The sequence below is a fragment of the Myxine glutinosa genome, chromosome 4 (genome assembly GCF_964187855.1).
Source record: "Myxine glutinosa chromosome 4, kmMyxGlut1.1, whole genome shotgun sequence".
In the NCBI taxonomy this organism is placed as follows: Eukaryota; Metazoa; Chordata; class Myxini; order Myxiniformes; family Myxinidae; genus Myxine; species Myxine glutinosa.
In genome coordinates, this window is record NC_136264.1 from 180,617,890 (window position 1) to 180,635,607 (window position 17,718).

At 42.1% G+C, this 17,718-nt stretch overlaps 1 protein-coding gene across 2 annotated transcripts in view; it reads right to left on the bottom strand.

Annotated features, from left to right (window-relative positions):
• CPNE9 (copine family member 9) overlaps nt 1–17,718 on the bottom strand; it is a 231,400-nt gene that overhangs the window by 121,997 nt on the left and 91,685 nt on the right. For both annotated transcript variants that reach the window (XM_078776757.1, XM_068114055.2), the window contains 4 exons: nt 11,782–11,886; nt 8,488–8,529; nt 8,324–8,399; nt 6,968–7,021 (listed from right to left, as the gene is read on the bottom strand). In XM_078776757.1, the coding sequence (XP_078632883.1) occupies nt 6,968–7,021; nt 8,324–8,399; nt 8,488–8,529; nt 11,782–11,886 (277 nt within the window). The remainder of the gene's footprint in view (nt 1–6,967; nt 7,022–8,323; nt 8,400–8,487; nt 8,530–11,781; nt 11,887–17,718) is intronic.

Here is a 17,718-nt window from a genome sequence, read left to right on the forward strand (position 1 = left end):
CAATATATATATATATACTAGCCGAAAGCACCCGGCGTTGCCCCTGTTCTTTTTGAATGAATTTGATACTATAATTCAGCTCAGCTTTCAATTGCGAAATGAGCCCAGCCCGGCTGAAGCGGCCTCGTCCGGCCTCGCTGCCTATCCTTTAACCTTACCGGGGCCCGTCCTGACATTTTTTGTTTTAGAGGTCTCCTCCTATCTTTCACCGTTCAGGAGATTGGCGCGTGCAGACAAAAAAACAAAAACAAACAAACATCGTGCTCCGCATGAACACGTCATGCGGAGCACGATACTTGAAAAATCCGCCCCCCCCCACCCCCCCCCCCCCGCTTCCCCAAGACAAAAAAATTCCATTGATACAGCAAATTGTTCATTTCATCAAGATTAAAATTGATAATCTTGATCAAAGCTTGGGTCAATGAAAAGAAAATAGACGATTTTTCAGATGAAAATGATGATTTTGGAAGGTTGACCTTGAGTTGACCTTTGACCTTTTGACCTCAAAAATAGTATGTTTCCCAATTTATTGACTCGATATGCAAATGCTGTTCAATTTTCAAGTCAATTGGTTGAGAATTGATGGCTTTTTAGATGAAAATTGATGATTTTTAACATTTGACCTTGAGTTGACCTGTGACCTTTTGACCTCAAAAATAGTATGTTTCCCAATTTAGTGACTTGATATACAAATGCTATTCAATTTTCAAGTCAATCGAATTTAAAATGGCGATTTTAGAAATTTGACCTCCAGATGACCTTTGACCTCAAAATCAATAGGCTTCTCAATGGGGAGGACTTATACAACGTGGTGAAGTTTCGTGACGATCGGTTTAGAATTGTGACCTGTAGGCCGGTGACAAACAGACAGACAGAACCACAAACGCAACCGACCAATATACTTGAAAAATCTTCGAGTATATTTTGCAAGTAACAAACAAAAACTTTCTTTTATATATATATATATATATATATATACACAAAGAATTAAGTTAAGCACCCCTACACAACGAATTAAGGTAAGCACCCCCTAATATATATTCTTTGTGTATATGTATACATTGGCATATATTCTAAGGTATGTGAGATCAAATAATGATTGGTATGACATTAGCAATTATCCATTGATGAAATTGAGTGATCAAAGTGAAAAAAGTGATTGGTTGAGTCAGTGATCCGATCACGTGGGTCCTACACACGTTATTGACGCAAAGATCGCTAGAGGTCTTCTCAGAACAATGACTGTACGTTAGAAAACATAAACGTCATCCACACTGTCCGTGATGGACCTATAGCTCCATACTTAAATTGAGGTGAAAATATGCCTAAAATTCCCAAAATATTTCACCTTAAATTATTCAGAATAAAATATTGAAAACGGCATGATTGTTATGTTTTTATGTGACCATAATATCACTTCTCCAGAAAATATAGCAATATCATGGGTATATTACACTGTTTTGACGACAACAAACTTGTAATGTGCGAGGTTGTAAAAAAACGGGGGGGGTGCTTAACTTAATTCTTTGTGTATATATAGATATATGTATGTACATATTGTTATGTCGGTAGGGTAGAGCAATATCTAGAGCCAGGTAGATCTGAATAGGTAACATGCTTTGTCTGTCGCGATAGGGAATCTACCTAACCTTGTAATATACACAAAGAATTAAGTTAAGCACCCCCCCCGTTTTTTTACAACCTCGCACATTACAAGTTTGTTGTCGTCAAAACAGTGTAATATACCCATGATATTGCTATATTTTCTGGAGAAGTGATATTATGGTCACATAAAAACATAACAATCATGCCGTTTTCAATATTTTATTCTGAATAATTTAAGGTGAAATTGTTTGGGAATTTTAGGCATATTTTCACCTCAATTTAAGTATGGAGCTATAGGTCCATCACGGACAGTGTGGATGACGTTTATGTTTTCTAACGTACAGTCATTGTTCTGAGAAGACCTCTAGCGATCTTTGCGTCAATAACGTGTGTAGGACCCACGTGATCGGATCACTGACTCAACCAATCACTTTTTTTCACTTTGATCACTCAATTTCATCAATGGATAATTGCTAATGTCATACCTATCATTATTTGATCTCACATACCTTAGAATATATGCCAATGTATACATATACACAAAGAATATATATTAGGGGGTGCTTACCTTAATTCGTTGTGTAGGGGTGCTTAACTTAATTCTTTGTGTATAGTTCTGTGTAGTCCGGTTTGTCGGGTTAAGATGTATACCTGTGAACATACCAGGATGTTCGAGTGTTAGATAGTGTAGGGATCAAAGATAAACCCCTGTGTGTGTCACACCTGGTAATCAAACCTTTGTCCCTTATGGCAATGCATACACCTGTAGACATTTAGACAGGCCCTGTAGTGCACACATTAATTAAATTCCCTTCGCTGACAAGGACTTCGGAAGAGAACTGGCAAGAGGCCAGTTCAGGGCACCGCCGCATGGGCCGCAGCCAGCTACACCTCAGGCACGCCTCGAGTAGCACGAGCTATGACCACGCTACAGGCCTGTGATTCGGTGGAGGGCACTGATTGGGTGGCGCGCCAAGGCTGACGTCACCGCCGCAAGTTTATATAGGGGCGTGCTGAACGACATTTTCCGTCTTGCACATCCGGCTCTTCTTCCTTGCGCAGCTTCCTCTGGCAGCTCGAACTCTCTTGCGCACGTCCTTCCCTGGCTGTCTTGTGCTCTCTGCGCTTTTCCTCTTGCTCTTGAGAGGTCCTGGTGGTCTTGGCTCGCCATCTGCGTGGTGCTTGGAGCGGTGCTTTTGGTGCTTTGGGGCCTCGTGTGCGATCGGTGCTTCTGGAGCTAGGAGTGGTGCACGGACCTCGTGGTGTGCGACCGATTGGAGCTTGGAGAGAGGCCTGGTGGCGCGCGAGCGGGGCCGAACGGAGCCGTGTTTGGACGGCAGACAATACAAGACGACAGACGAGATAAGGCTGCACCCACGCCCCACATTTACAAGTACACGACGTCTCCTTTTATTAATTCATCTTCCCTTGTTCGTTTCTGAAGTGAGTTGTGGGGACATCCCAATTTAGGACTTTTATTTAATATCGCGTTTCCCTGTCCCGACCTTTGCAAATAAACCCTTGTATTATTTTCCGTTCCCTGCACATCTTGTGCCGTTTGAGTTTGTTCGCCTTCCAGTTACGCGCTCCCGCTTCTTCCTCTTCCCTTCTTCTCTTCCCGCGTTTGATAGTAAAATCCGTATTGATCGTCGCCTCCGTTAAAGCCGTTCTGGTCTTCCACGGTCCCTGGTATTAACCAGAGGGATTCGCACGACAATATATATATATATATATATATATATAAAATATATATATATAATATATGCATATTGTTATGTTTGCGGGAGTAGGCATGAAATACCTTTGGAAAGTTTAGAATGTGTAGGTTTTAGTATGGACCGAGTGCCACAAAGAAGAAGAAGCCATCTCGATGTACATTAGTAGGGAATCTGTCTGGATTAAGATCATACATGTGTCTCCATACAAGGGGTGGAGCTATGCTAATTAGGTAGGGTTTAAGGATAATGCCCAGCGTGTAATTGCCCCTGTGATTTCCCTTCGTTTGTATTTCATCAAAAAGGGCCGCCATTACAACAGCCATAGAAGCCCGACAGTAACCCAGCACATTTGCCAATCGGCAAGTAAACCCCGACATCATCCGAACATTCCCGAACAGAGATTAGACTCCGCCCCCCTTCACCATGACGACTCCTGACAGGGAGGCCACACTTCGACCTTCATCATTAGGTGTCAAGCAAGGCTGTGAGGCCCCACCCCGAAGACGACGATTGGTCGTGGCGATGGACTGATGTAATCGGACGTCGGTGATTGGACAGAGTGTGACGTCAGTGGTGGAACATTTGAGAACTAGGAGAGCAAAAAGAAGCCGTCTCGCCATCTTGGTCTCTTCTTCTGGTCCTGGCGTTCGTTGGAGGCAGTCGCATTTTCTCTCATTCAGGCTCTTGGCTCGAGTGGGTGCTATTATCTCGGGTGCATTGGTGAGGAGACGTGTCGGAGCTTTTGGAAGTTTTGCAACGTTGGAGGAGGCGGTGTTGTTGACTGGTGCTTTTCAGGGGAGGAGAGAGCCATGTATCGCTTTGTGGTGGAAGCGAGGAAGGGTCGGTTGGCTGCTTGTTCATGCCTGAGCTTTTTTGGCGCCATTTGTTGGTGCGCTTCCCGCGCGGTGGTTTTGAGATGACGAAAGCCAACCCCCCTCGTTGAGACCAGAGTTAAGTGCCGGCCGGCAGGAACATCATTTATTTTTATTTAATCTTTCCCCTTGTTTGTATACGAGTCTGAGTGGAGACGTCTCAATTAGGAATTCTAGTTTTTACCTCGCCTTTCATTAAACCCTTTATTTTTGTATTTCATTCTTGTATTGTGGATTTTTCTTGTCCCATGTTTGTTTTTGTAGGTTAGGATTAACCCAGTGTCAATCTTGATTGAAATTTCTTGAGCATAATCTAGGAATAAATTAGTGGAGAAAAAATAATAATAATGATGATGTCATCGGTCACGTGGTTCGGCCAACATATTTGTTTTAACACAAAAGTCTTAAACACTACTGAAAATACATCCTGGCGAGGGTTTACAATCTCTGATTGCTCTTTCTTGTTTATCCAGGCGCGAAGACGTCGGGTGGAGCCATCCAGGTAAGTTCATCATCCCCCTTTCCCTCGCGTGTAACGAAGGTGCGCCATTGAATTGAACGCCTCGGAGTGTTTAGCTCATTTGGTCATCTGTGTCACCCTGCGGTGTTCACCAGAGGGTAGTCACACGTCAATATATATATATATATAATATATGCATATACATAGATACACGACATGGCCAAAAGTATGCGGACAACCCTTCCAGTTAGTGGATTCGGCTGTTTCAGCCACACCCATTGCTGACAGGTATATATTAACAAGCACACAGCCATGCAATCTCCATAGACAAACATTGGCGGTAGAATTGGCCATACTAAGAGCTCAGTGGCACCATCAGAGAATGCCACCTTTCCAACAAGTCAGTTCGTCAAATTTCTGCCCTGCTAGAGCTGCCGCGGTCAACTGTAAGTGCTGTTAGTGTGAAATCAAAACGTCTCGGAGCAACAACAGTTCAGCCATAAAGTAGTAGGCCACACAAGATCAAAGAATGGGACTGCCAAGTGCTGAAGCGCGTAGCTCGGAAAAATTGTCTGTCCTCGGTTGCAACACTCACTATCGAGTTCCAAACTGCCTCTAGAAGCAGCGTCAGCACAACAACTGTTCATCGGGAGCTTCATAAAATGAGTTAGCATGGCTGAGCACCCGCACATAAGCCCGAGATCACCATGCGCAATGCCAAGCATCGGCTAGAGTGGTGTAAAGCTCGCCGCCATTGGACTCTGGAGCAGTAGAAACACGTTCTCTTGAGTGAAGAATCGCGTTTCACCATCTGACAGTACGACAGACAAATCTGGGTTTGGTGGATGCCTGGGGAACGCTCCCTGCCTGAATGCAAAGTGCCAACTGTAAAGTTTGGTGGAGGAGGAATAATGGTCTGGGCCTGTTTTTCATGGTTTGGGCTAGGCCCCTTAGTTCCAGTAAAGGCAAATCTTAACATTACAGCATACAATGACATTCTAGACGATTGTGTGCTTCCAACTTGGTGGCAACAGTTTGGGGAAGGCTCTTTCCTGCTTCAACATGACAATGGCCCCGTGCACAAAGCGAGGTCCATACAGAAATGGTTTGTCAAGATCAGTGTGGAAGAACTTGACTTGTCTGCACAGAGCCCTGACCTCAACCCCATCGAACACCTTTGAGATGAATTGGTATGCTGACTGCGAGCCAGGCCTAATCGCCCAACATCAGTGCCCGACCTCACGAATGCTCTTGTGGCTGAATGGAAGCAAATCCCCACAGTAATGTTCCAACATCATGTGGAAAGCCTTCCCAGAATAGTGGAGGCTGTTATAGCAGCAAAAGGGGGGGGGGGGGGGGACCAACTCCATATTAATGCCCATGATTTTGGAATGAGGTGTTCGACGAGCACGTATGGGTGTGATATCCGGGTGTCCACATACTTTTGGCCATGTAGTGTATATATGTATTGAATCCAAAGAATTGAATCCAAAGTAATCAGACTTATCAACTCTCCCAATTTGAGCTTAAAACTCGACCCGCTCGAATTCCTCCGCAAAGTTGGCTCTCTTTCTCTATTCTACATATATTACTTCGATTTCTGCTCTGAAGAATTTGCTTCTTGTGTACCTCCTCTGACAGGGTAGATGCCGGACTCAAAACAGATGAAGAAAAGACAGCATTTTGGGAGATAATTGATCAATAAATGTGTATGCCGTCCCTCAGATGGATGTTAATCGGGTGTACAGTTTGCCGGCATTAGTTGATGGACATTCAAGATGCCACGGTGACTTTAGCGAAGAGTAGGCGAGCTATCTCCTGCACCATGGAACAAATTCCAAATTCTTGTCTCAACCTATAGAGCGCATTGCGTCAGCGGCACAGCCACACCCTCAGCCAATGATGCTACCCTGCAGACTTGTGCTGCATACAAGAGAAGGAGAAAATGGGTGCTTATAGAATGTCATCACCTTTATGTCAATGCATCCTCATATTAAAATATTGTTACACGAGCTAAATGGAAAAATTTATTTGTAAATGCATCCTACTGTATGTAAAGGATTTTTTTCGTCTACAGAGTCGAGGTTCGTAGAGGAGATAGACCACCCCAAGGATTGATAAAAGACATCATATCAAGAGCCTGGCAAAATTCTGTGGGTATGCAGAGGCATTAGTCTGGCTCTACAGCTCTTGTGCATGAAAGTATAGTTCAAGTGAAGCTGTCGTACGAGTGAACGCCTGATGTGTGATTTGTGACTAATGCATCCACTATCGAATTATTGTTGAATTATCTGGAAAAAGGAAAGTGTTACCGTGCCAGAATTTATGTATTTCTTTTTCCGTGCTTTCTTCTTTGGGTTGATAACCTGTGGTGACAAAGAGAAAATCCACATACTTCAAGCTGACTACACATCACAGCGTACAGTGGTGTATCAAGAACTTCACAGTAAATATCACAGACAATTTTCAAACGTGATATTCTTTCACATCTCTTATCGGACAGTTATTATTGATGAGATGACATTAAGTTAAAAAAGAAATCACTCATGCAAACATGGAGTGTGGCAGTAATCCGGGCAATGATCAAGGATCTTTTGAAAGTCATGGAACGTGATAACTACTGGGAGGTAGTTACTGTATTTAATATAAGGAACAAACAGTGAATCCTTCAAACAACTTGCACACATCAAAATGCATGTTACCTTTGCTACCGAAGGTAAATGGAGCTTATGTTTTCATCCCTGTCTGTTTGTCTGTCTGTCTGTCTGTCTGACTGTAAGCAGCATATCTCAAAGAGTTATGGACAGATTCGAATGAAACTTGGTGGAGATGTTAGGTGTGTGACAAGGATGAATCGATTAGATTTTGGAAAGGATCCGGATCTCGATCCGCATACGATAGTTTTCAAAATTTTAAAGTGATTCTTCACCATTGATTGATGGGGTTAAAAACGATATGTAGCAAGATATCTCAAAAAGGTGTAGATGGATTATGACAAAGCTAGGTAGATGAGTCAGGTAGGTGACAACAACAAACTGATTAGATTCTGGTTAAGGTCTGGATCCAGATATGGACTATCAGTGAGTTACAAAATATAAACTGTTCAGCCTGGTGGAGGTATGTTCTCCACCGAGTAACGTTCTGACCCAATAGATGTATTTGACCCAATATATTCAGGAAATTAGACAATGACCTGATTTGATTGAATGCATGACTAATTATGACCATTTCACAGAGATCGGAGATCCATGCAAGCAGATACTGCATCATCAATCTGCCATGGCATGCATTGAGGCTCGTGTCGTGGCAAAAGGTGGGATACAAAACTGACCTATCGGTGGGATACAAAACGTAAACTGTTCAGCCTGCCCGAGGTTTGCGCTCTACGAGTACCGGTACCATTCTACTTTGTGATTGGAATGATCATGATAATGAATGATAAGCTTGTCAAGTGAAAACTTGCAAAGTAACAGAAAATCAATATGATAATCAATAGGATCTAAACTAATCAAAATTCAAAGCTAGGATTGACTTGACCAACTACAATATTCCAAAGATAACATATAACGAACAGGAAAAATTAGTACCGCCATCTTGAAATCACCAAAGATAATGGAGTTAAAGAGAGAAAGTGTGGAAGGTCAGTTGCTGACAGCCATGAGGCATACCTCATGGACGTGAAAGTTATTGTGACCACGTGACAGTTCTCGATAGCTTGTTGTGAATTCTCCAATGAAATCGTGGCTGCAAAAGATAGGCTTCACCTTATGGTGGAAACACCACAAACAGGTGTACTACAAAATAATTTGGTGTTGCTGCACATCTTCCTTACCTGCCATCCCTGTCCCAGTCATAAACTTCCACCCGGATGGTTCTGGAAACAAGTAAAAGGTGGACAATGGAGGGAAAACATACTGGCATCGCTTGTAGAGAATCTTCAATGTGCACATGGCTTCTATGCTTTGAGCATATAAAAGTATTGCCTTGTGAATTCCCCCAGTGTAATTACCCTGTGCTCGCGAAGTGAAAAGCAGGATTAGGCATTCGGTTGAGTCCGCACGTGTGGCGTACGAGCGTTCGTGTCTGCATTTTTAAAATTCATTTTTTCGGCAACCGTTGGTCCGATTGACACGAAATGTTACCATAGGAGTGTCTCCGCCTGTCGAATTTTTTTTTCATAATTATGATGTCATAGGTCACGTAGTATGACCGCCATCTTGGAAATACGTTACGCCTCGATATCTCCCAAACCGCTAAATGGGAAAAAGTTGAAACATGGCTCAATTGAAACATTGTCAAGTACTCCTCATGGGGAATAAGATATGTTGATGATGATGTCGTCGGTGCCTTCATTATGACTTCATAATTCGACAAGAACAACGCTTGATTTGATCAATATGAAGGAAAAAAATCCTCTGCAACTGTTTTTTCCGATGGACATGAAATTTTCAGAATATGAGTGGCTCCTCCTGTGGAATTTTTAAAATGATTATTATGACGTCATAGATCAGGTGGTGCAGGCGCCATCTTGGAAAAATCGAAAAAGGTTGCACCTCTATATCTCCGAAACAGCTCCATGGGAAAAATTTAAACATGGCTCATTGTCAAGTACTCCCCTTGGGGAATAAGATATGTTAATAGTCCCTGGTGTTGGGCTAGCAGCTAGGGTGCCGGCTTAGGATCCTAGGATCCTGGGTTCAAATCCCGGTCGATCCCTGAATTAACGCCAGGGGGGTTGACTCAGCCTGTCATCCTTCCGAGGTCGGCTAATTGAGTACCAGTTCACTGGTAATTCCCTGCTTGTCGTAAAAGGCGACAAAAAGGGTTGGCGGCAGGAAGGGCATCCGGCCGTAAAACATTGCTTCAAAAAGGGGACCGAAAAAACAACAACCACGGTCCCCGAAAAAGGCCAACCCCCGCTTGCGGGGAAAAATGGCCTCTAAAGGTGTTTTTTTAATTTATTTATGATGATGTCATAATTAAGTGACTGATGTCGTTATAATGCGACAAGTACAACGCTTGATTCGATCAGTATGAATATTTTTCTCTGCAATTCTTCATCTGATTGAAAAAAATTTCACAATAGGAGCACCTCCTCCTTTAGACTATTTTACTGATAATTTTGACGTCATAGGTCATGTGGTACAGGTGCCAACTTGGAAAAACTTTGCACCTCTATATCTCTAAAACTACTCCATGGAAAGAATTGAGACCTGGCTCAATGTCAACTACTCCCCATGGGTAATCTATCTATAATTCCAGTAATCTCTGTTTGTACGTCTGTACGTTTGTACGTCTGTTTGTCTGTGACCGCTGTTTCTCGACAACCACGGGTCCGATATACTTTTAACTTGCCAGGTATATTGCTGGGGACCCGAGGATGTGCCTTTTCAAGGTTTCATATTAATCGGACAATTACTTACCGAGCTATGTCCAAAAAACGATTCAACCAATCAGAGAGCAGCGAACGATCGCGTGTGCCGAACGTGGAGGACACACTCTGCCTCGGATGGCACATTTGACAGCGTATTCATTTATTTCACGTTTGCAAACTATGTTGGCGTTAAACTATGTTTTAAAACTAATAAAACCGAATTTGCGATTCATTCGCTTTCCTGCGCGTTTGTGCACGCGATGGCGATTTCTTTACCAAACTCCGGAAGCCGTTCGCTTTGGACCAAACCATTGCATGTAAATAGAGGGGGGGGATTGTCACCGTACTCGCAAGCCGTTCGCTTTGGACCAAACCATTTCATGTAAATAGAGGGGGGGGGGATATAATTTTAGATATAGATATAGTACGGGCAATGCCCTAGTAAGATAGAATGCCAGAACTGATCAGAATGAATTTTTTTTTTCTCTGCAACTGTTGGTCTGACAGGCATGAAATTTTCACCACAGGAGCACCTCCTCCTTTCGAATATTTTAATGATAGTCATGACGTCAAAGGTCATGTGGTACAGGTGCCATCTTGGAAACACTGAAAAACGTTGCACCTCTACATCTCCAAAACCACTCGATGGAAAAAATTGAAACATGGCTTATTGTAAAAAAAACTCTATATGGGGAATAGGTGTTGTTAACGATGACGTCAATGGTGCCATAATTATGACGTCATAATTCGACAGGGACAATGCTTAGTCTGATCAGTTTGAAATTTATTGAGCGTGATCTATGCAACAATTATATTAGAGAATATAAATTTATGATGTCATCGCTCACATGGTCTGGTAGCCATATTGGATCAAAAAAAAAAAAAAAACCAGACCAAAAACAGTAGCGTTGGCTCACACCAAGTTGACTGTGCAGGGTAAGTATTCTATGAATACCATCTAGTTTAATCTCTGTTTCTAAGTGGCAGCCTTTACAATAAAATAGGTCTCTAAGGAGATGATGTATGGAAAGTAAAATTGCAAATCATTCCGTTCCATTTGACTTCAGTTTATGTCCATCAAGCACAATATTAACACCTACAAGATGGCTGCCAAGCAAGGGTAGTCCCATATAAAAGTGGGCATTTTGCATGATTATAATACTAATGCCAAGCCAAACTATAACAAAACACACCATATTGTAAGCGATTTGCTATGTCGTGCATAAAACCTTATCTACTCGTATACTACCACCATCTCTTATCTTCCCCCATCCAAATCCTTGATCTTTTCTACCCCTGCTAATTCATCCCAGATACACTTTTTTGAAATTCCAACTTCTTTCCTGGAAGTCCTTGCAGTGTCCATATGTTTTATACCTCTCCCCACCTCCCCCCAAGCCCTCCCCATCCCACAGATCTCTCAATGTCCCTGCTCTCAAATGTGTTTGTGTCATTCCCCCTCTCTCCCCATTTGTCTACCGCTCCCCTTATTATATGTTTTATGTGTCGGTTTGACTTTTTGTGTGATTATTGTTAGCTCTTTCACGAGCCTCGATCTTGTATACAGAAAAAATAAACAAAATACATACCACGTGTCGAATACTGACTGTGTAACGTAACACCTGTACCACGCAAAAATAGCATTCCTACTATAGTTAATCTCTGCATACTACTGTAATTATAACTGTAACCATCGATGGTATATGAGAGTACAACTCTAACTATTTAGGCCACCAAACCAAGAGTGCAAACCTGTCAACATCACCATTGCATAGGACGCGCACAGGAATGGAGAAAGGTTGCCAAACCGGGTTGAGATTGTTCTTCACCACTTCAGTCCGATGAGAAATGGTGAACCTTGGGTATGGGAAAGAGAAACGTTGGAAGTACAGCAGCAACGAGTTTCAATAACTACCTCACAAAATACATCACTATATTGGATATTGTCCATTATGGTGATAAAATTGTTTTTTTTGTTTGTTTATTTTTATACTTGGACTTAGGCTCGTAATGGAGCTGACACACACACACACACACACACACACACACACACACACACACACACACACACACACACACACACACACCAGACGAGACAAACACTTAACCCGGACACTGAGCTTGGGGGAAGTGCTGTCACTTCCCGGGATACTCTGGGTACCAGCGACGTCACAACAATGGCACCACTTTTCTCACAGTACTCAGTGGGTCATTTCCACAGGAGGAATTTCCTCCTCCTCATGGATACCAACCGATGGGGATTGTCCGTGCTATTTCCTTTTTTAAGCAAGGAAGCAGCACGTACCATTTTAAAGTCTTTGGTTTGACTTGAACCAGTCTAAACCAGATGGGTTTTTTTTTTTAGGAGACACCATCTCCTTACAGGATGACTCCATTCAGGAGCTCATCCGCCCTTTTCCAGGTGTTGCCTTTAGGCCTGGCAGGGTGGCACAGTCACACTCCCCACTAGCAAAGCCAGTGAGGGTTGTCGAATTAGTCGCCGACAACCCGACCGTGCGGCAGGTAGCACTGGGTTACGTGTTACCAGTGGCAGTCCCAACACACTGTTGGGGAATAAATATTCATATTGACCATATTGTTAATATAACTACCGAATGTGATCTGGTGTAAAAATGCTCTGTGGTGCAGTTTGATAAAACTGTGAATCCTCTTGAACTATTTAGCTTCTGTTAAAGAGCTAACAGGTGGTCCAGAGAGAGAGAGTTAATTTAAGGAAACATAATGTGTAATGCTCTTGGACTGCCATCTGTGTCTATCAATATTTAGCCTGTGTTCCATAGATGGAACACAGGCTGCAAATTCCCCCTCAGCAGGTCAGAGCATTTGACCTCTTGAACAGAAATAAGTACTAGCTGGCCAAGAGGGAGCCAAATAAGGTTTTGGATAAGGGACACCCTGGATGCTCTGTAACATCAAAGGAGTTTGGGGCTTTAAAACCAGGAGAAAGTTGTGAGCAGGAGCAGAGTGGACGGGGAACAACTGAAGACTGGTCAGCAACTGAACGAGCTTCAAAAGACCTACAGACCGAGCTTCAACCAAGACCTACCAAACGAGCTTCAACCAAGACCTACCAAACGAGCTTCAACAAAGACTGGAACAAAGACTCATTAAAGATCTCGGCTTAGTATACAACAAATTCTCAAGTATACAACAAATTCTCAAAAGTGAATAAAACATTGATTTTGCTAAACCGAGTCTCTTGAAGTTTTAGTAACATAACACCAGTAATTGTTAATAATTCTCCAAGAAGTGGTGGCCCGTACGGGGATCGAACCCGCGACCTTGGCGTTATCAGCACCATGTTGCAGCAAGAGCTGTACAATGCGCACTCGGTTGTAGCCAGCAGCCAAGTGCAGAGGTGTAGACTTGCGCCCATCGCTCGCATGGCAGTTGACATTGAGGGGTGTCAGCAAAGCCATCAGCTTTTCTTCATTACCACTCCTTCACCAGCAGCTCCGTCACTTCAAAATGGCCATAGGAACAGGCATTGTGCAGAGGAACGAGGCCACCCTTGTCCTTGGCGTGTACATCCGCACCATGTTGCAAACAAGCAAACTATGCCTAATGTGTTATTAGCATAGTCCTCCCCGCTTTTTGTTTTTCTTTAACAGTGTTACTTGTGGTGATATGAGTTCATCGATCGTGTAAAACAGACATAGTTCACAACAAGTTGTTATGCCCTCATTTATGTCAATGACATTCAACATTATATACCAAACTAACAACTTCTTAAAATGTGACTAAAGAAAATCCCTTAATATATAACATAAATCTGATTATTTGCCTTATTCTGATGCCCCTATCTCCCGGGGTCCATATTTGTTTCTATTGTTATCAACTTCCTATGATCTGTGAATTCGTTCCAAAATACCACAACCATAGGTTTTAACAAAGCTCTACCATACTATTTCCAAGTTGAACTCAAAATACTAGTAAAACAATCAATTCAAAGAATTAACTTCAAAGGGTCAGCAAATTCATTCTATAACCAGATCTAATTTTCCCATCCAATAGTTTGCCTTGACACATGTCATATTATAACATTTTAATAAACCTTCAGAAATGTTGCCCATCGCAACAACTTCCCTTTTACAATGAATGATTCATTTGATTTTATGCGTTATTTCAGTTCAATGGTCTGTGTTACATATCTCCCCATTCCTTTTGTATGATGATTCAAACTTGCTGGGTTCCTACGGTTGAGACTTATATAATATTTTTCCTGTGGTGAGCCTCGTTTTTGATGTGGTCACGAGGGACGAGTCGATATGCTCTCGCACGAGTTGGACAGCGTTTTTCAAGCGATTTTTAATGCGATTAAAAGCGATTTTAAAGCGATTTTACAGTAAAAAAGCGATTTTATACAGCATCTGTACAGTAAGCCAAATAATGGTAAAATCGACTGGCTCGATTTTAAGTCATAAAAAAATTCCATTGTGGCACAAATATGGGTTTTTGTACCTTCATAAGAGTTAATTCAAAGCGGTTTGGACGCACGTCTGCATTTTATGCACATTTATGTGTGTGATTGGCCAAATGTGCTCTTATGAACACAAGAAATTGTAATCTTATGAATTATGATGTTCTGACAGGGATGACTTGATGAAGTGCACCATCAATTCATTTTTCCCATGTAGGACAGTAATGTAATTTTTAATTTCTAATGTAATGTTTGTAATGCAACGTAATTTAAAAAAAATAAAGTTTCCGTGTCATCTCCAAGTAAGACTTGCACACACTGATGCCAGTAATTGTATCCTGCCAGTGGAATGCGTGCAGGCAGGTTGCCCATGGCAACCGTTTGGTGTTGTGTTCTGGGCCCCAGCCCACACTTCTACATATGGGATCAGAAGCGATTTTTAAAGATGTAACCTCTTTCACCTTTTCTTGCCCTACACCCCCCAACCTTCCCTTGCCCTTTCCCCCTCCCTCCTTCCGTCCCCCCCCTATCCAAACCCCCCATTTTTTTCTTCCCTTCTGTATCCCTTCCCCCCTTCCTTTTTTCTCTCCAAACTTACTTTTTACCTGTATATTTACATCCTGATTAGAGAAAAATATATATATTTTTAGGATTTTTTATGGCGGCGGCCATCTTGGACCACAGCTAAAAATCCTTCAATCAAGATGAAATTTAATGAGAGCCAATCCCATGCTACTGTGATCCGGAATCTCTAAAAAAAAAAAATAGAACCATCGAATGTACCTTTGATCATTTTATATTTCATCTGTCTTTTAAGATTTTAAAAAGGGAATTTATTGATATAAGATACTATGACATTTGACAAGGCAATTAAATGGAGGGAAACCAATGATGAAATATATTGTGATCTGTTTATACATGAATGAATTTACATGTACATGAATTTGTTGACCCCAACCCAATCCTAACCCTAACTTCATTCTACCATTATCCACCCCCTCCAAATCATGTTATATTACTGATTGTATGAGGCATGTATAGGATCGTTGATTGTATGGGATTGAATGGGATTGCATATCCCATATGGATCCCATATTGATTTAGCATATCACCTCATTATGTGGTCTTGCTGTGTTTTTGTGTGTATGGGTGTGGGTATGTATGTGTGGGTATGCATGTGTTTTTGCACCCCTCTCTCCCCCCCCCTCCTCCAACCATGGCCCCAATACTGCTACAATAATTTGTGATATGATGACCACACAGGATTGAAAAAATATGTCAGATATGATCCAGAGGCAGAACGGTGATTTGTCAACTGACGGCAGATATGGGTCAAACGGTGACCATGGACCGACGATCATATTTCCCCGTCAGTAGACGGAACTGGTTTGGCAACATTGGGAAAAGGTTTAGGTATAGAGTAATGTTGATCCCATATCATAGTTCAGTATCAGACATGGGTTTCAATTCGGTATCAGACTGATAAATTTGAATTTTGATATTATCATTTATGATATTTTATTATATATTATTATTAGAATTTTATTGATGAATATTGATAAATTGATTGAAATTGCATAATTGAATTGATTCTGATTCTGATCCGATTGATCTGATTGATTTTGATCTGATTAATTTAATCTGATCTGATTTTATTTAAATTTAATTTAAACAAGTCAATTGATGGATGAATAAAAAGTGCGGTCTCAAGAAAGAAGCTTTGAGACATTTGCAAAACATCAATGTGCAGACAACCTGGGACGATGAGCGAGGTGGTGAGTCTAGTGGTTATTTGTTATATTATGTGGTTATTTTTGTTTGACCCCCCCTCAACAGGACTTACTGATCCAGACTCATCTGCAACACTGATCAGTGAGATTGGGGTGTGGGAAAGCCACAGGGCAGGGGGACTCTCTGGAAATCACCTGAAGTCATCAAGTGGACAGGTGGAGAGATACTTCCTAGAAGACCACAGAGTAGAGCTTATCGGAATAAGCTAGACAACAACGCATTCAACGCTACTTTGTATAAGGTGGAACAAACGTCTGAGATTTTTGCAGTACACACAGTTGATAGTGGGTACAGGTGTAGTCCGATGTGTAGTCCTAGTAGTTATTTGGTACATTGAGTAAGTATAGAGTGTTACTCACACACAGGCAAAATGGGAAGTGGATTCTGCAAGATTAAACAAGGTCAATTGGATTTGAGTCAAGGAGGTGCTTGTATCAGCTCCATGTATCAGAAATATGGGGCAGAATCACTTAAAGATGTGGAATCCTGGCATGAATGGAGAAAAGGACGAATAAGGGAATTCCCACAGGATGGCACTTTTGATAGAAACGTATTGGCAACACTCAGAAAAGAATTGGAAGCAAGAGGGCGACAGAAGTTCAAAGTGGATTGGCAACCATTCTATTACTGGGACGCTGAATCTAGGGACAGGGAGATCACACAGGGAGATCATACGAGACAAATGAACTGGAAGACGAAACTCCTCCACCTTATCGGAGACATATTGTATATCAGCCACAGGTAGTGCCTGTACCTGTACCTGCCGAAATACCAGAACAGAGTGCAGCGATTGGTTCTAGTCAACAGAGGACAGGTGAAAGACGTGACCCATTTGAGGTAACTACCCAAGAGGGTGCAATTGGGGCACAGGAACCGACTCAAAGTGGGCAAACGATGCAACCAGCTGCTATACCTTTATCATGCTCTCCATTTCACCATACAAGGAGTAAGGGTCGTGTGATAAATGCCAATCAATCTAATGATCAATGTGATTGGCTAATGAATGATCAAAAGTTGACTCTCTCACAAGGAGGGTTTGAGCAATGTGGTGTTATGAATTTTCCTCAGCGGCAATTTCCAGGGGCAAATCAGCAACAACCAGATCTGATGTATAGACCATGGCAGGTACATCAATTGAAGGCATTGCAGAGTAGTATGCCATCAATCAAAACAGATCCACTTCAATTTGCGGAGGAACTGCGGTTAATTGTGGAAACTCAGTTGCCCACTGCAAGAGACATGGAAATACTTTTAAAATGGTTAATTCCTAATACCACCACTTTGAGGAACTTAATGCGTGAGGCCAACTGGGTAAATACGGAAGATGGACAGGTAGACATGCCCACGGAGGCTAGAACGGCACAGATCAATAAATTGATATAGGCCATAAAAAAAAAAATTGCCACCAGTGACGGATTGGAACAAAGTGGTTACATGCAAGCAGAAAACAGGCGAAG